Source organism: Rhyacophila brunnea, unplaced genomic scaffold (assembly GCF_057557595.1).
Source record: "Rhyacophila brunnea isolate RB1 unplaced genomic scaffold, BYU_Rbru_1.0 scaffold_10, whole genome shotgun sequence".
NCBI classification, from domain to species: domain Eukaryota; kingdom Metazoa; phylum Arthropoda; class Insecta; order Trichoptera; family Rhyacophilidae; genus Rhyacophila; species Rhyacophila brunnea.
In genome coordinates this window covers 19,186,015-19,211,627 of record NW_028232752.1, presented here as the reverse complement: position 1 = coordinate 19,211,627, position 25,613 = coordinate 19,186,015, and the positions used below count along the sequence as shown (strand labels likewise).

The window sequence follows — 25,613 nt, the reverse complement described above, 5'->3', positions numbered from 1 at the left end:
ATGTCTAAATAAAACACGGTTCTTGTCGGTTTACAGGAATCCACGGCAAACAAATTTTCAAATAGCCGATATACTGGATTATTTGTTAGGTTAGGCTAAGTTAGGTTTTCATTCTTGAATTCATGAATTTTGCCAAAATCAGAGTTGACTGTATAGTATACGGTCATCTCTTTCGAATAAGAAAGCTCACGGCGAACAGTGCTACTGTGAGTAATTGTAATATGTACGTACAATTTACATGTAACCCTCCACCTTTGCATAACTAACATCTGATGAATTTCTTAGATAGTTTTAATAACTTTCACTTGTGCACATTCAATGTTATAAGATTTTTGTTTTAAAAGGGTGAAATTGTTTAATATTCTTGTTTTTATTTTATCGCTCGAGCTAGAGCCAGTTATTTTCATTTTTTATAAAATTTTATACAAATAAAACAAGTTGAAATTTATGATTTTATCAGTAAATACGCTGGGCCTACACCACCCTAAACGCACCACTGGCTCTCTCCAAATGTATTCTTCATAACTGTATTATTACTGAATCATTTAATTATTATACTTTCTGTGCCCTATTGTATTCTTATGTGATTGATTATGTTGGTTGACCTAAATAAATAAATTAAAAATGTACCTATATATAGATCGACATTCGACACTAACGATAAAGAAATTCATTTTATACAAATGTTTACATTGTTTACAACAAACAAAGAGGGGAATATTTCTACAAAAGAAAGCATTAAGGCCCACCAACATTGAGGTGCATGTCACGGTGCTTGTTGCCTGCTGTCACGGGCTACGGGGAAAAAAGTGTGTAATGTTGTTGTTCTTGGTATTTAAAATCTCATCAGACTGATGCTCCCACCCCGTAGCACATTATGAATTTTTAGACGAACATTGTCAGTTGGCAAAATCTGCCGTAATCATTAAAACAAAAATGAGCGCACTTGACGTTGAACTTCACTGCATCTGCATCTGCACCTGAATGACGTTTTGAACGTTTTTATCATATTCCACATGCTTGCACTTTTCGTCCATCACGTCAAACTGACGTTCTTTTTTGTTTTTAGCAGTTGGCACTATGTATTTTCTATGAAAATGTTGTCTATTATCTATTGTCTGCAGGATGTGTTCTTTTATCTATGAATGTCATGCCGCATGTATTTTAACGTACGCACACGTAAAAACTGTTAAAAATAATTGAATTTAGCATGAATAAATTATTAATAATTAAAATTACTAATACATTATAGTAGGCACTCTTCTAGAATTTACTAGAAGGTGCACGTTCAAAATATTCTGCAAAATGACGAAACCATAGACATTTTATCGCCGTGAGATCACGTGATAGTCCGCGACGTGCACCTCAATGTGGGTGGGCCTTTATCGACCATGTTCTATTATTTTAAATTACGATTTTATAACAAAAACGTATCTCGGATCGCAATTAAAAATATGTTCAGGTGTGTTCATGGTAATAAGAATAATAAGCTAATATATTAATTACTCTCTTATTAGCATCTGGCTTATTACGCAGTATTTTAATAAAATTAGCATACGTTAAACCACCTTTTCGCACGTGCCTAATCCTTCCTAAAAGGTGTTGGTTTATTTATATTTCATTGCAAACATGTCGGAAGGAAACTCTGAAAATAGTGTATTAAATATTTATGAAAAGGTAACTCAACAGCCTGCTTTGCTGTGTAAGTCGTAAAGGGGTCACGGAAAAGCTTGAACTCCGTAAATGATTCTGTCCATCGTCAGTCGGAAACACCTAAGCCGGAAGATGCCAAAATACGAATCGATTTATAAATTATTAAATAAATTTCATTCCAGATGGTATTGGTGAAGAGAAACAGCTTTTTCTTGTAGATTATAGTAGAGATTCTACAGTAAAGCGGAGCTTCCTAACTGGTATGTCACGAGGTTACATCTAAATTGTACGTAAAACATTCCACCGTGGCACAGTTTGCCGTGAGCTTTCATATCGTAAAAAAATTACCATATCCTGTACGGTCTCAAATTTTATTAGATTCAATATGGCAAAATTCATGAATTCAAGAATGCAAACCTAACCTAACCTAACAAATAATTCAGTATATCGGCTATTTTCAAAATTTGTTTGCCGCTGGCTTCCTGTAAAGTGTAAACCGATAAGAACCGCGTTTTATTTAGACATGAATTTTATGTCAGTACTATACGACCCAAAGAGGTTGGACGAGCTGTTTACGAGATTGGTATGCTTGCGTTATTCATAATAAATCTTTATAATCTCTGATTTATTTACATATATCTATGGCTCATGTATCACCAGCCAGCATTGCCAACTTCAACGTTTTTCTTACAAGATTTAGCATTTTTATTGGGCATTTTTCAAAATTTCATTTTGCAAATCAAGCATTTTTAAACAGCAAAACTTCTCATAATAAAGCTAGAATATTATACCAGATTTGCTTAAAAGTCAACATGGTGGACTTTTGTACCACATAATTTATAAATATAATTAGTAATGTTATATACAAGAAGATTATTAAATTGCTTATCGGCATTATTTTTTTTAACTTCTATGGCTTATTAGTTGTTAAATACGAAATTCTTATTCGTAATTCGAATTCGATATTGTAAAAAGAATGTCAATAATTTTATCACAAAATATTTATTTTGAAATACTCTTTTTTAGACACTTTTTGAATTTGAAGAAAATCTAACATTTCTCACCCCATCTGATTTTTGTGAATGACAGACAGTTGGCAACACCGATCAGCTGTGACGTCCCGTAGGGGTAGGCAGATTGAGCGTCGCTTGGGGGCGGCAGTTACTCGAAGGGCGGCAAATCGAGTAGAATCATATGGTAATAATAGAAATAGCTACCTAAACTCAATAATAACAAAAATATCGGTCCATTTAATAAATTTAATCAGATCACTGGTTGGAAACAAAATGTATTAATTAATATAAAAAGTTTAACAGCAGTCTATTTTTTTTGTTGGGTTCGCGATATCTAGTTTACTTCCGTTGCCCTTCGATGTCCTTGGTGACCAAAAACGACTATATATGACTATGCATAATAAATGGAGCGGCATTTTGGCGCTGCCCAGGGGCGGCATTTTGTCTAGGGACGTCACTGCCGATCAGCACCATTACTAGACGAAAACGTTTATATTATTATCATCTTGGTCGTCTAAAATTTTTCTTTAAGTAAGTGGGAACAGTATCCACAATAAATCTTTTGAACCGGCAGTCAATCTAAACGGAGCGTTTACGTATGTAAATATTTCGGAGGGACTTCGTGACTTCAAGAATGAATACACTTCAAAATATTCTTACAAGTTTTTTTGCCGATTTAGAGTATTTTTTGAATCTGATTTGAAACATCGGTTTCGTGAATAGGTACTACAATATGTTAGTTATATATAAACGAAGTAATTGGATTCATATAAATTATATGTATCACAAGGTTACAATGTACATGTTACATTTCACCGTAGCACAGTTCACCGTGATCTGTCTTACCGAAATAAGATGACCATATAGAATTGAAATAAAAAAATGACATTGTTCCTGGAGCTTTGCTGACAGTTGGTAATATTGGTTTATTAGATTCAATAATAACATTAATTTTATATTTGATAATACGTACGACATGATACTAACCATAATTTTTATATAAATATATACGGTAGGTATAATTCTAATTTCCTACTTACCTATGTTCCTATTTTCTTCTGTTTTTCCCTTGTTTTCTGGTGGTTTTTATTACACATATTATTTAGACATAAATTTGATCCCAATTTTATACGCCCATCAGTTTCCGATACAACAGCTCGAGGTGAACAGTGATACGGCCAACGGCATGCGTAAAATTAAACTAATTGGACACCTGCCACACGCCGCGGCTTTCTATTTACATACATTTAGATGTAAGGCACAGATAACTAAAGAAAAAATGGCGAAAGTTTCACAAGAGCTTACTAAAACTGTTACAATTTACAAGTTAAATTTCAACATTTTCTTTTAACATTGTGTAATTTTGAAATATTCAAAACTATAACAATTGTGTCGCTACATTTCAAAATCAGCTAAGTCTACCTTTAGGTATTTTTGACTTTTTATGATTTGCTGAAGAACTACTGCTTTCTAACATTTCTGCATTATTAAATTGTGGAATTTAATAATTTTAAATATACTATACTCGAAATAATATAAACTTTCACCCTTGTGACTGTGTATTTGAGAAAAAACAAAAAGCTGCTTTTCTCCTATTCATCTATTATGGACTTGGCTGATTTTGAAATCTAGCGACACAATTATTGTATTTTTGAATATAGGTATGTGTGTGAATTTGTTGGATTTGAAGAAATATCTATACAAATATTGTCAAGTTGACGTCGATTGTACAAAATCACTCTGTCAACAGCGACATCAAATAATAATCTTGTATTTTTTATAACTCTGTTCCACGCACAGCAAAAAAGAATTTTCATAAATCCAAATACAAGAAAAATAAATTTTTATGATCAATTTATTCAAAGAAATAACAAACAGGGGTATTTTATAATATCATCATATAACAATTTTCATCTTACGACATATCACATTGGGGCAATTAGATAATGTTTTAAGACAAAACCGGAAGTACGTATGTACTACAAGTAATTAGTGTTATATTTTCTTTGAACTATAACATCTCTCAGTGGCGAAGGGTGGAGGTAGGCTATTAAGATCCGACATAAATAGTCCACATTAAACTTTGTCAGTCATGGGGTCTAGGACGATTTGGCGCCGGGACAACTGGACTCCGCGCAGTTCGAAATTAAATAGACGTTAGGTACTTATAGGTACTTTAAAAAAAATATTTTATAATATTATTTATATTTAAATTATTATATTATGATTTAATAGTTGGTGAGAATTTAAATATGCACACGTAAATAATGATTTAATCGTGCACATGTTTAAGTTCCAACGAAAAAAGAGTTTTTTCATTTTATATAGAGCCTTAGGCATGGTGATTCTCAATTGGCAATAAAAAACATTGTGGTAAGAGTAAAATGAATTAAAACTACTAAATAGTAGATAGAAACTGATTAAAATTCCTCGTCTACGTTCTGTATACAAGTCTACGACAGTGCGGCGTCCAATTGTCCCGGCGTCCAGTTGTCCCATTCCCTAGTCATGCGTATTTCTTTTTATTGACCTAAGACTACAATTTACAGATTTAGTTGCTTTATTAAAAAAAAAAATCCCGCCTAAGCCAAACTATAATAGTTTTAGTATACTTTGGGAGATCCAACAAAATTTTTCACACTTTTTCATTCATACTTACTTGTTTTCGTTGAATTAAAAATACATATTATACAATGTTGTAGGTTAGTTTTTTTAAATTCATTAAGCCATGCTTAAACCAAGTCACAATATAATATCTATAAAATATCCAAAAGTGTGTATGATTTAATGTCATAATTATAGATATTTTATAGATAGACGAGTATTTTTTTTTTTACTATTTTCAATTATGGCATGGGGCTTGGTTTCGCAGGGTTTAATTGAATTTTAAAAACTAACCAACACCAGCTGTAAATTGTAACTTTAGTTAAATGAAAACAAATATTTATAACTGACAAAGTTTAGTATGCACTATTTATATCGAATTATAACAGCCTACCTCCACCCTTCGCCACTGATATCTCTTTACCAAGATATAACTGAATTAAAATAACGTTATCAATTTATTTATAGGCGACATAAAAAAAAATATTGTGTATCGATTCTTAGATAAATAGTATAGTAAACTAGTACAATACTACACTAGTACACACTTCGCTGTGCCCTATGAAATAATATGGGAGACAGGAGGAGAAATACCTCTCGCGACTGGATCAATACAATTCTATACAAACGCCCGAGGTTCACGCGACTCATTCACTACGTCACAGGATTGGAATTATTTAGCCCGGACCCTTATTTTAATATTCCGGGCCTGTGTTATGATCCCGACAAAGTCGAACTGGATTCGGTTACGGCCCGAGAGAATTAATCTCATTATTATACCGTAATACACTATGCAATATTACAAAATGGTGTTTATTCACAGGCCACTATGACACTGACTATAATCTGTTTTTATTATAAATTTAACATAATAATTAGTGTAAGTACCTTCATATTTATTAATTAATTAATTTAAAAAAAACATATCGAGTACTTACATAACAAACTATTAATTCAAGACGTTCACAACATGACATTTAGAATGAAAAGAACAGGTAAATCAAGTTAGTAAAGAAAAAAAAACCAAGCCAAAAGTAGGAAATATAATTGGCCCAAATAGGTATATATTATAATTGCTAGGTGACAGCGCTCGAAATGGAAAACTTTACGAACCGGAGTGCTTGACAATTTTACGATATTACTTATTTTATAAAAATAAGTGTGTTGGATTTTTGTTATATGGCTTATGTAACTCAGATCGTCAAATATTTTATTCCACGTGATAGAGCGATAATTTTGGCGATTATATGAACCGGAACCGCGCTCCGGAGCGCTCCGGTCGATTTCAAGCCCTGCTAGATGAGAAAAATGTAGACAAATTTAAAGGTTATAAAGCACAATCATTTTCCGATTAACCTAATATTAATACAACTTACCTATACAAAATATTGTGAACATTTTATCGTCTTTATTAATTTTATTGTTTTCTGGGTCCGCCTTTTATTGGGACGTCCTATAATTTAATACGAATTAGTTATATTAGACATGAAAGATATTTATCTCTGTGAATGGTCCTTTTTGTAGACCCTTATTAAATAATATTAATAAAAAAATATATCAGTCTGTTGCTGAAATAAAATAAGAATAGAATTCTCTTTGTAGGCACGTACTCTGAAATAAATTAACTTCATATTTTGTTTGAAGAAAATTACTTTTCAAATATTTAAAATTCAAATCATGAATACAAAAGAATATGAACAAAGGTACGGAAGGTAAAAGGAGGGGGGATTATTTATCACTAAATAACTTTGATAACATTATCTTTGAAATCGTAAATAACTTCCGAGCTAATTACAGTACGGTTTTATCAAAATGGGGGTTAAATAAGCTGGATATAATTTAAATTTTATAAGCAAGAATTTCAAATCATCTCCGGGTTACGATTTATGAATATTTATTCAAAAATATATTATCAAAAGATTTTTTTTAAAGATATTATAAAATAAAATAAAATAATAAAGCCTTTTTATTTCTTACAGACAAAAAGTAAATGACAGTGAATTGACTATATCTAATGTATATATAACCTATAATTATATATATATTATATACATATATATATCTATCTATGGTGTTTTATATTTTATCTAAGTATATTTTTATATTTTTGTATAATAAATATATATATATATTAATATTTTTATTTTATATATAATACTGACAAATAATGACCAATACATATCTGTAAATTTAATTGTAGTTTTATTTAATTGAAAACAAATACGTATGACTGACAAAGTTTAGTATGCACCATTTATGGCGGATCTTAACAGCCTACCTCCACCCTTCGCCACTGTGTTATGGTAACTACGGAAAGGGGATTCATGCGAACTTTTTGTATAGAAAAGTTTACATTCTCCATAAAACCGCCACTTGTAGTGTAATATTTATGTTAGCTTTAAATTACACACACATATATATATATATATATATATATATATATATATATATATATATATACCTCCTCATCATGTTTGATATAATATATTATATTAAACAGTGCTATGTAACGTTTATATAGTATATATTTTTGTATGTGTAACTTAAATAATATTGTGATTTGTTTATTTGGTTTGTAAGCACCCCTCTTCGGGTGAAGGCCTCCTCCAAAGAAAGAAATACCACTGGACTCTGGGATAGATGCAAGTTTTGTTAGCGTAGTTGTATTTTTCTTTGGAGGGTTACTGTCGTGATCTTCCCCGGTGACCAGCCGTATTGGAAGATGGTATTATAAATGAACATAAAAATAATTTAAATATAACCTATAAATATGTGTAGGTATATTATGTAGTAACGAGAATTGAAATACGAACTCGATATGGCTATTTATATGAGAAGAATAAAAAATTTGGTATAACATTAATAAAAGAGTATCACAATTATAATAAAAGATAACAGGGATCACATATTAACATTCAAAACGATACCAGCTAAGATGATAGTAGAAGAATTACTCTGATAAGCAAATCGTGTCTCGTTATAAAGTGTTGAATAAATGTGCATGTAAGGCATAACGCGTATAGGCAACAAAAGAAACTGATGGATAAAGAGAAAGAAAAGTGTATGCGGGCTCGTCAAGCTGATGAAATGGCAATGGATCTAACATATTTCTCGGCGAGTGTATATACAGTCCAGCGTTGCCAGATAATTATTTTACCGAATCGAGATTTTTACCATGTGAAATTTAAAAAAATGTCATTTAGGAGAAAAAAGCAGGACAACCTAAAAAACACATATTTCAATATTTTTAATGTTTCTTTCTACAATAGCAATTATAAATGACACAATCTAAACTACAAAACAATAAAATAATATTAATATTAAACAATATTTTTCCCCAACACTCGCCTATTTGTACTTGACTGAAGATTTTTCTTCTTGAAGAGTTTCTTTCTGCTGCTTAATGTATTGGTAAAATTCAGCACATGAGTGTATCATGTTGAATTGAACAATTAATTGCAATTTTATCAACTCAATAGAACATATTCTGTTTCTTGCCAATTTAAATAAAGTCATCTGAGAAAATACCCGTTCGGTATACGAATTAGATGTTAGTATGCTTAAAATAAATTTAATTAGCTTTAAAAATATTTTTAGTCTATTTTTCCGGAAATAACTTGAATAACCAGTGCTCGAAATAGAAAATCTTACGAACCGGAGCGCTGAATAATCATTCAAAAATATCAAATTATGTTAAATATTTTTTGGATATCATAAGGGCGATATGCCTAATAATCAGGGTTTCATTTATACTTGAAGGGGCTCTGCGCTAATACACATTAACCCCCCCCCCCCAATACAACATTAAAATGTAGTTGTTTTTTTTAAATGGGTACCTATTCATTTTTGCAAAATCACTTATTTTTCGTCAATTTTCTTAGAATTCTAGAAGCTCGTACATTTGTGTATTCCTTCGCTGCAAGGTTCTTTTGTGATTTCAAATTATTTTTCAGGTTCCGGAGACCTACTAATTTAAGGTCCTTATTTATCCTTTATTATAGACCTTGTAGGACTAATCATTAATAAATAATATACACATTCTGTTAGCGCCGCAGGCGAATATTTTTCCCACGAATCAGCTCTTACAACTTTAAAAACTACATACCTATATGCAATATTATCTCAATAACATGAAACGGAACGCAATTTTCAAAGAAGCCACGAGCCAGAACGGTATCTTTTAGAATTTCACTTTCTCTTCTTTAGAATTTCAATTCTCCGGTGCGTTCCGGTCTATTTCGAGCCCTGTGAATAACTGATGACATTTATGTGCAGAGTCTCGAATTTTTCGCGGTCACATCAATAGAAAGTTTCAGGGAGTCAAATTCTTCATACATCAGGTCCATATCTACTTCTTAAGTCAAATTTAATATAGATACCGCATTCCATAATACTTTTGAAACTTGGTTCGAGCAAAAATGTTTTCACGCGAAAAATCGTAGCGCTGGTCCACATTATATCGTTTGCAGATTTCATAGACTTTTTGAAATCATTAATAATTTACCTAATTTTTAACTTAGATGTCTTATTTATATTTGTTAATTAATCGTGAATGTAGCTGTCCCGCGCGGGACAATCAATTTTAGCTTAAAAAGCGGGATGTCCTGCAAAAATCGGGACGTCTGGCAACGCTGATACAGTGGTACCCAAGAAGCACTAAACGACTGCAGGGTCGCCCTAAAATTTTCCCTGTCCGGAAACTTGTAAGTATGCAGTTCGCCGTATCACACTTCACCGTGAAATGTTGTACCGGAAATATATGGCCGTATATTAAAGACCGTCCAACCCATTCGGGTCGTATAGTACTGACATAAAATTCATGTCTAAATAAAAACGGTTCTTGTCAGTTTACACTTTACAGGATGCCAACAGCAAACAAATTTTGAAAATAGCCAATATACTGGATTACTTGTTAGGTTTGCATTCTTGAATTATACTTGAATTTTGCCAAAATCAGCTATGAAAATTGAATTAATGTTCATATTGAATCTAATAAATTGGAGACCGTATAGTATACGGTCATCTCTTTCTAACAAGAAAGCTCACGGCGAACTGTGCCACGGTGAAATGTTCACGTACAATTTACATGTAACCAAAATTTTCTAGAGCGAGAAGAGTTGAAGAAGCTACGGTATTCCTTCATCCAGTAGATGACGCTGAAATGAGAATTACGATGAATATTCATAATACAATATAAATAGTTTTATCTAACTACAATAAATTTTCTCTAATATTAATAACTCAATATTATCAGAAGAAAATGATAATAAATGTTAGATTAATATACGAAGTGTTTAAATGTGTCAGGTTTCAGAACAAAAGCACGTGTCTCTGAAGGTTTCAATTACTTATTGAATTTCTAGGATTTCATTTTAGTTCGCCTACGGAATGTTATTTTATTATGATCGACACGTGTGAATTATTTCTATTGAAAAAACATTTTTTCTATATCAGTGGTGTATTATTTTCATTAGATAATATATATCTATATATATTTATTACATACTATCGCATAATAAAGACAGTACAATTTTAGTTTCAATACATATTGATAATTTCTAATATGCTTCAATGCGTTGGCAGTAACGTGGCAGTAACACGCTTTCTCCCTCCATCATGTCACTCAACCTTTGTCACTCTAGCAGGCATTCGTTTGTTTAATTTTGAAGAGACTCGATTCATTGACAGTCGGGCAACGTTTGCTCAATAATTTTTGTATGTATCTTTTATTATGAGCGACTCAATTAACCAAGACGACGCCGCCAAACATAGTGTTTTCATTATATAACAACCCGTGTTTTCGAAATGTTTGCTAACCATCTTGGCAATGAGGTATCGCCACTCTAGCATATTTAGTAGTGCCGAGACTCTGAGGTGTCAATATCTATTCACTATTAAGTGTTTATACACAGTATTACATCTAACTAATTCCAAAGATTTTTTTTAACGACCCACATGCCCAACGTAGGTCAAAATGGAGCTTTTTTTCCATTTTCAAAGGATGATCCTGGACATTCCTTAAACGTTGTAGATAATCTATTTATACAATTTTGAAGCCTTATTATCCTTTATATTTATTTTAAACATGTGATGACTGCATAAAGTATTTTTATTACATAAAATAGTATTCTTTTAAACCTCTCGATCTAATGTTTTAGTTAGAATATAGTCATATTTCAGTACATCCATGTGCAGTGGTGCTACGATTTTTTAGTTTTATTAATTTTTAAAAGCATTAAAAAAACCATTAGTAAAACTAATGTTTAAATTATATAGTGAAATATTTACGATAACAAATATATTTTATAATTTCTGTGATCCCAAATTTGACAAGAATTAGTCATTCAAAAAATGGGCACGATTAACACATTTGAAGACAATTCTAAAGATACTGATTATAAGCTATGTCTTTGACCATTCAAATGTGATAGACATCCTACGAATAATCATTGTTTTATAATAATTATTATAACCGTTTATTATAACGTTATTATAATTTTATCATAACCGTTTAAAAAAACGATTTTTTTTCGGTTAGGTACATGTTCAAACACGCGTGGTAACATGATCTTACTCCCTAATTCATTTATGGTTTGTCAATTTATGGCTACGGCCGTATGTTGTAGCTTAACCACGGGGTAAAGCCAATAGAAATGGCGTATTTGAAAAAAATACTACCGTATTCTTAGGTCAATAAACCCAGCAATCTAAGGCATTCCAATTGTATCTTCGCCTCCACTCCAACTGTGTGTCATTGATGGATCCGAAGATACCACGCAGCACGCTCCGTTCAAATGAGCCCAACACTCTTTCAATGCCTTTGGTCATACACCATGTCTCCGAGTCATACATGACAACTGGTCTTATTAGTGTTTTGTACAAGATGCACTTCAAGTGTCGGTTTAATACCTTGTAACGTAGCATCGTCATTAGACCGAAGCGTCATCTGTTACCTAGCACAATTTTTCTTTTTATTTAGATTTAATGGCTATTCTCACTGTTAATAGAGTTTCGAAAAAAAAACTAATATGATTATAACAAATAACCATGAATAGATACGAAGTACTAAATAAAATTCAAGTTTTAATGAATGCATATTTTTTATAACTGTTTTTTTTTAATTCATCATCATCAGCTTAAATCTATCGACTGCTGGATGAAGACCTCCAAGCTGATTCCACTTATTTCAGTCCTGTGCGTTGCGTTGCCACGTACTTCCGCAGAACTTAATCATTTCATCGACCCAGCGGCCTCTAGGTGTACCTTGCGGACGTTTTGTACCTATTGGGTACCACTGAGTGACTAGATTTGTCTCTTCTTCGAGCTATGTGTCCAGCCCATTAGCGAACTCTATTACATGGCAAACCCTTGTCTGTTTCCTTATCCACTCATTCCTCTTTTTGTCCTTTCGCGTTATGCCTAGCACGCACCTCTCCATACCACGTTGTGGCTAATCTAAGTTTCTGGATCTCTCTTTTACTTAGGGTCCATGTTTCACATGCATGTGTTTTTTTAAATTATAGTTTCAAAAATATCTATCTTTGTTTTAAATATTTTTTGGCAATGCCAAGAACGTCTTGGCTCAAGTATATCATAAAAAACAGAGGTAAATTGCCTAAATCATCGCTGACGTCCGATAATGGATATGGTAAAGAAAGAAGAAGACTTATCACACCCTGTCAGCTCTATAATAATCAGTCTAGTAGCGGATAAAGCGATAAAAATATGATATGGGAGATCATAATACCCACTACAATGGGCAAACATGTCGACAGACTTCCCTATTATCATTCAATTTATGGAATATGATTGATTCGTTATTTGTGGTACTACCTACATAATGAAATATTTAATGAGTTTTTACTATGACCTTAGAAAATATTTATGAGGAATAGTAATGTTTACATATTGTCTATGATAACATTGATAACACTTTCATTAGCGAGATAAATTTCAGCGCATCTATTCTATACACAAGACTGCTTTCGGCCGCTATCTAGGGTAGGAAAGCATTCAAGTAATAGCACTTATTGTGACAATTACAATAAGTTAGTTGTAATTGTTATAATAAGTGCTATGTTTTAACAACACCTCTCTTGGCTGTGATAAATTTTAGAGAGACAGTTTTGACAGTTCAGACGGCTAACTTATTGTAATTGTTACAATAAGTATTAATATTTGATACTTTCCTACCCTATTTACCTTCTGTAAAGGTCGAAAGCAGTCTTGTGTATAGAATAGATCCGCTGGTATGCCCTTTTGAACGTTATAATTATTATAAATAGTCCTGTCAACAGGACCGGTCCGAGCGAGTGCGAGGCCCGATTAGGTAATGCGAGCGAGGCCCCAATACAATTTAACAATAACAATTTATTAGACATTTTGATACAAACACAACAAAACTACTGACGCAAGCAAAATGGATATTTTTGTTGTATTTTTATCGTAAAAAACTTAAATAATTGGAATGTTAGCTTTATCAACTTCAATTGACACATTTCGAAGAATCTTATTTATTTTATCTTGAAGCGTTATTATCAACAGTAATCGTGAAAAGTTTCGTTTTCCTTACGATATAGCAAAATAAATCATTGCAAAAAATCTCAAAGAAATAAATAATTTTGGAAAACTTATTAAGAAATTTGAACAGACGTTCAATGGACGATTCTTAAAAAAATATTCATTAATAACAAACATTTCGTTCGAATCTTTCTTTGCTACATTGTATACAAACAGTTTGAAGGTTGTATTAAAATTGTTTCTTAACCTTTGCGTACATTTCATGTAATATTATTCTGATACAAATGTCACGTACCTATTTCTATTTTCCGACGTTGGTAGAAAAAATCGTTTATGTACTTATTATCATTTTGATCTAGTCTGGGGCTTAGTTTTGTTAACTATGAACATCGTTAATATACTAATAAAATTATGGTTGTCCAAATATTCTAACAGTGATACCAACCTGATTATTGTTTATTTGCGTTTAATATATATAATATTAATGTTGTATATTGAATATATTATATAACACAGTTAAAAGTAGATTTGAAATTAGAACGTCAATTTAAACATGTTATGAAGGAATACTCTCATCTCAAGCCTAGAGATTGGAGGATGGGCCAACATTGTCTAAGATAATTCATGGACCTTTGAACTTTTTGATTGTTCAATCAAATATTGGGCTTGTTTCTACATTATCATAATGATTTTATTGTATCTGTGAATAATCACAGTCACTTAGACAACAGGGCAGATAATATAAGGCATAAGTAGACAATAAAGGTGTTTAATTAATTAGTAATTTCACTCACCCGCTCGACACACTGGAAAGCCGCGATCCTGAAGTCATTGCGCCGTGTAAAATAACATATTATTATAATAAAAATTTGAAACTATTGAGTGAGATTTCATGGATAGAGTCACAAACGTTTCCGTCATATTTTTCATCACACACCTTATCCTCACGAACGACACTGTATTACTGAAATATTGTTTTCAATATATTCATCAATCGCTTGGCTGTTTCCATTAAACATATGTAAAATAATATTTATTGTTATTATTAAAACACAGATAGTATTTTTTTTATCTCGTTCGCTCAGCCTCGGATATTTGACGTTGTCAGACGGGCATCGATAGTCTGATATGTGTGACAAAATTCGTTATGACAATTCCTAGGTTATTTATTCAACGCGAATTATTTACAATTATATGTCGCACGATATCCAGTATTAAATTCTTTGTCAAGTGCAACCACAATGTAACTCAATAGGACGTTCTAATTTACGTTGGAAACGACACAGTGTTAAATGACAACAACTGAAACGGATGGATTAATTAATTATTATTGCTAATATCAATATATGTTCAAGTATTAATTATTATCACTCAATAACACTAAAATAACAATAAACTTACTAGCCTTAATGTGTTATTATTAATAATAATTCAAATTTAGAATGATTTTTATTACAACATGTTGAGAAAATACACATAGGTGTCGGTCGCCGTGCGTAGCTGTTATGTGTGTAGAAATATGTCACTTTTAATGAGATATATTTCATATATCTTATGACAAATCACATTAGGATGTTGGTATTGAATAAATGCCTCGTATTTTCACATTTTAGGCTTTCTAAATTGACACAACAATTGAAAACATTGATTGATTATGGGACGCTCGGAAAAACCGACGCTCGGTCGTCGCCGTCTGAATTCGGAGCTTTCGCGAACGCCGGTGGCCATATTGCATGCGCGTCAAGGCAGCGTCTGGTTTTCCTACACTCTAATGTATTTTTTTGAAATAACGAAACAATTTAATTCGTTTTTTAATATAGCTTTATTTAAATTCATAATTAGATAGGTACAATGTCTTCAATAATTAATATTAATCTTACAACTATAGTATTGCCCGTTTGATATTTAGTCACAATTAGTCGCGTGATTTAAATATAGACCCTTAAATCCAATATATTAAATATAACAAATACATAATAATATTATTATTATATATACTCTATACGTAAATTATATTATAAAATACAACGTATGTTTGTGTATTCCTTTACATTTTGAATTTTTACTACAGATGAACATAAAGTTTAAATATTTTGGATTCGATTTTAATCTGTTGTTCTTTTGTTTGACTTATACTCCTGTCAGAATTATTTTCATTGTAAACATATTGCATTTTTAGATTAAAAAATCATTTTGATATTGAAAAATGTGATTATTCAATATATATTATTTATCAATTTAGGAAGCGACCTCGTTCGAAGCTGAGTACTTCAACCAGTATTCTTTAAGAAGAAAAATGAATTCAATTGTTTTTAATTTCGTAAGTATAAAAATATGAAGGGACTTGTAAGATTAAATAAATTTTCTATTCGTTGACAATGTCCCGATGAAGCGGACGAAACCAATCATGATTATTGTTCAATTATGTGGAATATTAATATCTAATTGTCGTTTTATTGATGTATTGTAATTTAATTTAACAAACCAAGTGTATTTTTCAAAATTAACTGCTTTAGCAATATTAGACCTCAAGGTAAACATGAGATTATGCATGGTTCGCTGTTATATTATATGTTCAGCAGTGGCGGATTTAGGTACACGGGGGTCTAAGGAACTGACAGGTTTGGAGATGCTCTACATAAAATGTGGCATATGCGACAAACCACAATTTTAAATACAGCAAGAGTAATAATTATATTATACATTGATTATTATTTTTACACGTGAAAATGCGAACATTTTTGTATTTTTTTACAAAACGATCGTTCGTCTGCTACGTGAAAACTACCAATGAAAGGTACATACTCAATTTGTACGGTATATTCACATCGCGTCACGAAATTTGTGAATTTCGATCATAGTGCGATGTATTGCTTAAAACTATATGGTAAGTTTTTTTGTAGAAAATGATGATTATTTCATTATGGAAAAAAATGTATTATCGTAGTTACTAGATTGAACGAAAAATGCATCAAAAATCTTTATTTACTGCGAACATGTTACCGCATTGCATTCGAATCTAAGCAATAACTAGCACTATTATCGGAAATCGCAAAAGGTCACCATTTATAACCTTTTTGATAGGCGTGTATGCAGTGGTGTAGTGCTAAGTATACAAGCGCCGGGTCGCTGTTTTTTTTTAATTCAAATCATCCCTTCCCCCCCTCCAGTTCTTCCAGTTTTTTAATTTTCATTATTTCGATAGTTTGCTGCTAAAAAAAATAAACCATAATGACGAATATCGATAGACAATACATAAATGTTATTTTGAACTTAATAATCGCTTTATACTCCTTATAATATATAGGTACCTATTTTAATTCTAAAAAAAAAGTACAAACCTATTTAAATTCTCGATTTTCTCCGTATTTACGCGAGTCAAAATTATTGTTTCTTTTATTGTGTTAACTGTCAATTCATGGTGAAAATGCATTGTATTATTGATTTAATTTAATAAAACGCATTTTTTAGTACTTTTTCCACAAAATTATTGTGTAATACAATATTGATGAGAACTCTTTGAAGAAGTCACGGAGCGCACTCAAACTTAATTGAACTGATAGGTGTGACCAATGGTAAATAACTCGAATACTGAATAATACAACTAGATAACTACAGTACCTCGAGCACATTATGAGATTTCAAAAGTGCAGCATTCTCCACGTCATTTTATTATCCAAACGGTATAAGACAGTGGCTCCACAGCAATGTTCTGATTGATGAACGCCCTGATGATGGCCAAATGCCGATAGACAATGGCACAAGAAAAAGAATCATGTTTTTTAGTAATTGAATAAGACTAAAACTTTCCGTAATTTTACGAATAAAGGCTGTAGGAAATCATCCGTCGGTTCAACAATATCACAGTCAAATTTCGTTCAATATTTTTTTTGAAAAATATAAATATTGTTTTTTATATAGCTAGTCAATTGGTACCCTTTACATAAAATTTTATTATTTATTACCATTGCCATAATACATATTAACATTAACTAAGCAATTCTTAATAACTGTATTGTATAAATTTACCACATCATAATATTAAGTATATACTCAATATAATTAATTACTAATAAATAGTTCGATTATCAAACCATAATCTTTACTGTTATAATGCTGGGTAGAGATTTTAATAAAAATATAATATACTGTTCTATATAATTAACACCAGTGGCGAAGGGTGCCTATTAGATGGAGGTAAATGATTTGCGCTATTGTTTAAAAATCGCATAGTATCGAGTATTCGCCACTGGTAATAATAAATCTTATAATAGTGTGTTTCCTACTAATTTATTATATGTAAATATATAATACTTATGATTATTTTGGTTTACATAAGTTATTTAAGTACACCATTGTAATCTAAGGCTAATAAATACTTTGGTCATTACTGTCTCAGTGAATATCTTATTAAATTTTAATTAATGGGCATATACCTATACATGTTTATAGAGATCGAGTATAATAGTAGAGGGATTTTCCAACATGCTGTCTTCAAATAAGACGTATTAAATAAAGCATACTGACGGCAATGAGGCTGTAGCAATGTTGCCAACAGTACTATAATTATAGGACAATTAGTATAGCAATAGTACAATACTGAAAATGTAAAATACTATGTCACTTAATTTTTACGCAAAATAAATCAACTTATAATTTTGAAGAACACAGTACGAAATATGTTCATGTACCTATCTATTAATTTTTTTTCAGAAATACTATAATTTTTACACGATTGTACTCAGCATAGAAAAAGATGGCAACACTGCGATATAAAAATGTAAAATAGTATGTTATTATTAAGCAAAATATGTCGAAAATACTATAATTTTAAAGAATTCAGTATGCATTATATTTGCTTCAGTAATGCTGAATTTTTACACTTATTAGTTTTTTCAGCATATTATGAAAAGATGACAACACGGTATAGCAAAAGCTCCACTATATGACATTTTGCGTACCCACAGTGAAAAGAATTATTTTCTAGCCAAATGCTCGATTTCTATTCGGAGAACTCCCATTACCTGAATTCAAATATACGAATTGCATGTAAATTTTACCCAGCCTGCAGGATTCGAACTTTGAATCTACATCTAGTGATCACAATTATTATAGACAATGTGCTGGTGTCCACACTAGAGAGATTTTTTTTTAAATTGTTATGCATGGTACATAAAAAAACCCAGTAGAGTGAATCCCGTTTATCTGTGATGAAAATAATATAAATTAGTATTAAATGATTTTTTAAATAAGTATTTTATTTCGAATAAAAATGCCAATTACCCGCTGACCGGTTAATTGCCACAACTCGGGCAGTGCTCAAGACACGCATAGCATGTAGCAATTAGCATGAAAATTAAATGTGTTAATTAACTAGTCAGCAGTGAATGGCCACGCCAGGCGTGTTTTGAGCACTGACTGTGTTAAAACACTTCAAAAAATATATTCAATTTACTTTGTATATCGCAGCATGTGCTCGCTAAACACAGAATCATTTTTTTTGTAATTAGCTCGTGAATAATAATTTCAGATAAACATGACGTCTGGATTCAGATAATGGGCATCTGTATTATTATCTCCGAAGTATGCCATGTTCTACCCCTTGATTAGGGGTTGATTAAATAAATAACAACTAACATCAATCGTCGTAAACCTGATAATTAGTTAACTATTTGGTTTTCTTTTCCTCTAGCGGTGTTTCCTCTTCTGCTGATTCTTCCGTGGCCTGGATATTCTCCTCGAATGGCTCATCATTGTCTTCATCCGCAACTTCTGAGTCCCTTTTTGCTTTCTCCGCCTCTTCTTCCGAGCACTCTTCCATCGCGCTTTTGAACGCATCTGGATACCTGTTCTGAAATTATACAAACATTCATTTTCAAGATTTACCATTAAAAAATACGACCCAGATTGTGGCAATCTCGCTAAAAAAAATGACGTCTTACAAATGATAGGCAAAACCATTTTGTCAACATCGATTATGTTTACTTTCTTTAATTTCAATAGAGAATTATAATACAGTCGAACTTGGTTATTACGATCACGGACATAGTGAAATCTCGAATGTAATGTGGAAACTAACATTCGTTGACATTTAAGTTTATGATTTTCTCCATTCATTTAATCACTTTTATTACGAACAACTTATCGGATATACCGAGCAAAAATATTGTCAGAAACTTTCTAAAACTGTAAATGTGTCGATCGTTTAAAAATATTTCGACACTAAGCAATAAAATCCGACCGTAGACCGATGCCGCCGGGATCGGATTACGTTTATGACACTAGTTCAGTGTCTAAGCGGGTACCTAATTGGTGTTTTCGCCGACAAAATTGAAAAAGTATCCATCCACGCATATGGTTGAAATTTCATGTAAAAAATTCAAGGTTTGTGAAGTCAGTAGGTAGGTACCTACCTACCAGCGTTCATTACAATAAACAACTTCTTTTGTAGTTTATGAATGCCATGCTTGTTTCGGGGAAAAATTCTAATTGTGTATTTTTGTTTGAATTGCGACTTTTTGTGTTATCTGACCGCTCATTAAAAATACCTATTCTCTGATATAACGAGTAACGCTTATAACGAGCAAATTCAGTCGGTCCCATTTTCCTCGTAATAATCAAGTTCGACTGTAATTTATTATAAAACTTACTAGGAAAGTCATGAAATTTGGCGGGAATTTTCCTAACCTCTAATTCTTTCATGGCTCGCTGCACATCGTTCTTCTGTTTGCGCAGGCGCCCCGGAAGCGTCAGCGTTGCCACAACAAGCCGCAAAAATATTCCACCCAAGATAGCCAACATCAAGTATCCCAGCATCGACTGAAGCATAGCCCACACGTCCACTGAAACCTTTTGTGTTTTCATATTGGCAATATTGTCTTTCACGATTTCGAAAATAGAAACCTTTTAAACCATAAAGGTTCAGGCTGTAATAACGTCGAGAGATATTATTTGTTAGCGTTTCATATTGCCATAGCAACACTGTGATATATCTGAAATAAAGAGAAACATACAGATGTTTTGTTGAAAATCCTTGTAATAATAATATGTACAGTTAAACTATGTTTTAATCGAGATATACTATAAAGCCATTTGGGGAGATTTCTTGTAAATTGTTTACGAGAAATGGCCAACTTATTGGCACGATGCTTTGAATCCAAACACTCATTGACAAAAATGTCATTTTGTCAGATGCAGAATTCGAACAAGTAACCCACGACTTCAGAAGCAAATATTCTGCTACTCCATCATCTCGCTATTTAAAAATCGATGTGAGAGACAGAGTAAAAAATACCTATTGATATTCTAATGTACACTTTCCTAGTGACCATTAGTATTGTCTGACGAACATTTTGCAGAATTATAATTTTATTCATAGACACAAACCCAATGATTTCCATTGGCTATAGGAAGATAACAGGTCCTTGATAAATTATTAATGTTAGGCAATCATTTATATTAATAAATGATCAGAATGTCAGATGAGTCAGAAAAGGATGATTTGGGACAAATTATTTGCCCAATATGAATTACCAATAATATACATCACATTATAACGTTACTGTCAATTTTATTAGCTGATTTAATGTCATCCATGTTTATAATAATAAAAATAAAACTTTGTAGTAACTACTACTTAACCATTTTAATTAAAGATCAGGACCGGTTTCATTTGCTTAACAGTGTTTAAAATGGTATATTATTATACCAAATCCGAAACCAATAGCGATAGAGCATAATATTTAATTATTTTATAGTAATTACCTGTGTATAAAAAACCTATTTACCTTTGTCATTCATACTAGATTATCGTAATTGGTATTATCACAACTCATTAGCACGTAAGTACGATTAATTTTCAATTTTCATCGAGTGCCCTTCATGCTGACTTCCGGTATGAGCGTCGTGAACTATGAAAACAATCATAATTTAGTTTTTAACGAACTTCCCCCAATGACTGACAACAGAAAACATTACATTAATTTACTTGATGCGAACTGGATTATAACGAATATATTGAATACTGAACAGATACTGAAAGATGAGTCAGTGCTATGGAAAATATTACCGAGGTATAATACAACATAACTATCGGTAAATATACACCAAACGATAGACGAAAGACATACCTACCATAATAGGAGCACGAATATGATTTTTTTGCCAAAGCTTTCAAACATATTTCAGGATTTTTTTTTCAAACAAACTAAAATTTAGAAGTAAAAACTAATTTCGTAGAAAAACTATATGATAATCATTGATATACTACTAGATGAGATACAAGTGACATTTTAAAAATGTACCACAAAAGAAGATAATATAATATCGTCTTATAATATTTCCTTTTTGGTATAATGCGTTAAGACCGTTAACATGGATTCCCGAATTTTACCCGTATTGCCCTGGCTGTAAAACTAAATTTGCGTTCTTGGAATAGTGACCCTAAGGGTGTCTGCAACCCAAAGCTTGCAAGCTACCAAAAATTCATGTCTGAGCGGACAGAGCAAGTCGTCATGCGCTGACTATTAGTTAGAGTAAGATGCAAGCTAGATCGGGGTTACTCATAATTATTGCCAGGCATTTTAGAGACAAATATTAAGTGAGCTTATATCGAGTTAAGTCCGCTGATATTAAAACAGTAAGTTTTAACACTGGCCGAGTCGCTGAAAATCGGGCGTCATTTTAAGAAGCATATTATGATTCATCCAGTAGTATATCAATGATAATAATAAATACAACACAAATGAATAATGCATAAGTTGGTAAAGAATTTTTACCTATGATTATCCGTGTCCGGAAACTTGTACGTATGCAATTCGCCGTATCACACATCAACGCGAAATGTTGTATCGGAAATATATGGTCGTATATTAAAGACCGTCCTACCTCTTTGGGTCGTATAATACTGACATAAAATCCATGTCTAAATAATAATAAAACACGGCTCTTGTCGGTTTACACTACACAGGAAAAGCCTGCAGCAAACAAATTTTGAAAATACGCGATATACTGGATTATGTGTTAGGTTAGATTAGGTTAGGTTTTCATTTTTGAATTCATGAATTTTCCCAAAATTAGCTATGAAAATTGAATTAATATGTTTATATTTAATCTAATAAAATTGGAGACCGTATAGTACCTATACGTACATCAGCTCTTTCCGATAAGGAAGTTCGCGGCGAACTGTGCCACTGAGAAATGTTTTACGTACAATTGACATCATTCGAACTATGACACCATAGTTTGTCAGCCATGTCCAACTTCTAGTAGGCTGTGATCTACTTAATATCATATATCAACATTGGCAATGATCTTGCACACTTCCCCATTGTCATTATTCAGCTTGAACACACGTATTATATTTAGCTGAGGCTGAGAACACTGAAAACAACACTTCCCTTTACCATCAATCACAAAAAATACTCCATTTTCCAGTCGTCGTGAAAATTATATTTTTATTGTCTTCTTTTGGTCACTCATCGACAAACTATTCGACTACAACCGTGCAAAGAGCTGCGCAATGGTAAGGAGAACTACGCATCAGTTTAAAGGGGAATGGGACGACTGGGCTCCGGACAATTGGACGCCGCACTGTCGTAGACACTTATACAGAACGTAGACGAGGTATTTTAATCAGTTTCTATCTACTACTTAGTAGTTTTAACTCATTTTACTCTTAACATAATGAATTCTCTATTGCAGATTGAGAATTACCATGCCTAAGGCTTTATATAAAATAAAAAACTGTTTTTTCGTTGGAACCCTAAAATATGCACGATTAAATCAATATTTACGTCTGCATATTTACATTCTCACCAACTATTAAATCATAATATAATCATTTAAATATAAATAATAATATTACATATTTTTTTTAAAGTACCTATAAGTACCTAACGTCTATTTATTTTCGAATTCCGTGGCGTCCAGTTGTCCGGTGCCAAATCGTCCTAGACCCGTTTAAAGTGCGGGATTCACATCTTCTCTTTCTCTCACTTCTGCGACAATAGCACAAACATGGATCCTCCAAACCAATCCGCCCCGCACTACACTCGGTCTTAATCGAGCATATCACGAGGCCCTTTGTTTATATGTGAAGCATCAGCAGTTGTTTACCCCTGGGAATGTCTCAGGAGCATATACCTAAGACTAAGATCGCCACGCTCTCAAGTGAAGTTTTATAGAGTTTACTGAAAGGTGTAATTTAATAATATGGGAGAAAGGCACGGACAAACAAAACTATGTGAAGAGATATTCACGTTCGTAATAAAACGCCGCAATTTTTTTTAAATGCAATATAATTGGCCTTCGTGGCGACCAGGTCGGACGTCCCGATGGGCCCAACAGTTGGTTGGACCGACTCAAGCATCTCATCCCTCTCGGAGTACATTTTTCCTGTGTTCTCCGCCACATTGACATGTTAGTCGGGTAACAAGTCCAAACTAATAGAGCTTGGCAGCGAATCCACCATGGCCTGTCAAAAACTGACTGGTGTAGTGGTCAGAAGTCAATTTGGTTATTTTCAATCACCATTGTATACTCCTGCGACAGGCTGCGAGTAATGAAATTCGAATCAAGCAATATGACGAATTGTTAATTAATTTGAAAACAAGTTTCGTGTAACTGATAAAAAAAGCCATAGAAATGGTTAATACTATACTTACTACAACTGAATGTACACTCTTCTTACATGATCAACCAAGATCCATCCCGCAATCGACGCATTGGATTTACCTGTCATTCATCATAAATCAATTAGAATCTGTAATATTTATGAACACTGCAATAAATTTACTTATAAACCTAATAGTACAAGTCATCAAATTAAAGGTTTGTACTGTTATTTAAAACTAAAAACAACCCCACACTGAACACAAGCGATATATTCACTTGCAGACATTGTTATTGTGATCGGCGCGTTCAAAAATGAGTTCACAGAAAATTGATCGCAGAAGATATTTATTTTAATTCCAGGATATTATTATTACATCGAACTGTTATGTCCCTCGGAGAAGAAGACAAAGGAATCAGGTGACTTGTGTTGAAAGGAACCTTATGTGGTATAATGTTTTTTCTCCTTCCTCTGTCTCCTTACCAATTACTGGACTGCTGTGCAACTCCTGAATAGTATTCACAGCTGTTACGTTTAAAGACCGTCGTCTTGAAGGTGATTTACCTTCAAGGATGTGTTTAGACTATATGGCTAGAAGATGATCGGGAAACAATAAAACTTTCACAAAAGTTGAAACATTCAAGTTTATTCAACGGAAATGCAAGTACATATACAGCGGACAAGATATACCTACGCGTTACAAAGAATTAAAAATAATAGACGATGGCGCAAGATGCGTGGCCCTTTTTATAAATGTTGGTGACATCTTATTATTAATTAGTTTATTGAAGTATCGTGTGTGATATCCGGGCGTGGGTCCATAATACTATGACCCTCTGCTGGCCCACACCTGTGTTTATCAAGTTAGAATGATTCTGTATGTGTTGCATCATATTATATGGCTATTGTTTATTAACCCTTATCAACTTGCAAACTTTGGTAGGTCATTGTAAGAAACTTAGGACGTCATAGGATTGGTTTGTCGAATGGACCAAATGTCAAATATTCAAGAGACGAAAAACAAATTTCATTATCCTATATTTAAATACATGGAGGTAATTGAATTGTTGTTTTTACCGAATATGAATGCTGTATTCATTACAAAGCGATTTAAAGAAAATGATGGTTCTGGTCCATTTAGATACTTACACAAACTGCATTAAAAGTTCGATTTCGACAAAAACGGTTATTCGACAAACCAATCCTATAAC

General features: G+C 32.4%; 3 protein-coding genes across 3 annotated transcripts in view; all 3 read right to left on the bottom strand.

The window, feature by feature from the left end:
* The window catches only part of LOC147078981 (uncharacterized), a 228,723-nt gene extending 213,967 nt beyond the window's left edge, over window positions 1–14,756 (bottom strand). The window contains exon 1 of the mRNA XM_085952109.1: window positions 14,585–14,756. Coding sequence (XP_085808235.1) covers window positions 14,585–14,622 — 38 coding nt within the window. The 5' untranslated portion in view covers window positions 14,623–14,756. The remainder of the gene's footprint in view (window positions 1–14,584) is intronic.
* Window positions 1–25,613, bottom strand: part of LOC147078961 (uncharacterized) — a 799,973-nt gene that overhangs the window by 293,111 nt on the left and 481,249 nt on the right. The gene's annotated exons all lie outside the window — the stretch shown is intronic.
* On the bottom strand, window positions 19,459–20,654 carry LOC147078980 (uncharacterized). Its single transcript, XM_085955699.1, has 2 exons — window positions 20,478–20,654; window positions 19,459–19,641 (listed from the first exon to the last, which is right to left on the bottom strand). Exons 1-2 carry the CDS (start codon window positions 20,652–20,654, stop codon window positions 19,459–19,461), a joined length of 360 nt encoding a protein of 119 aa, XP_085811825.1.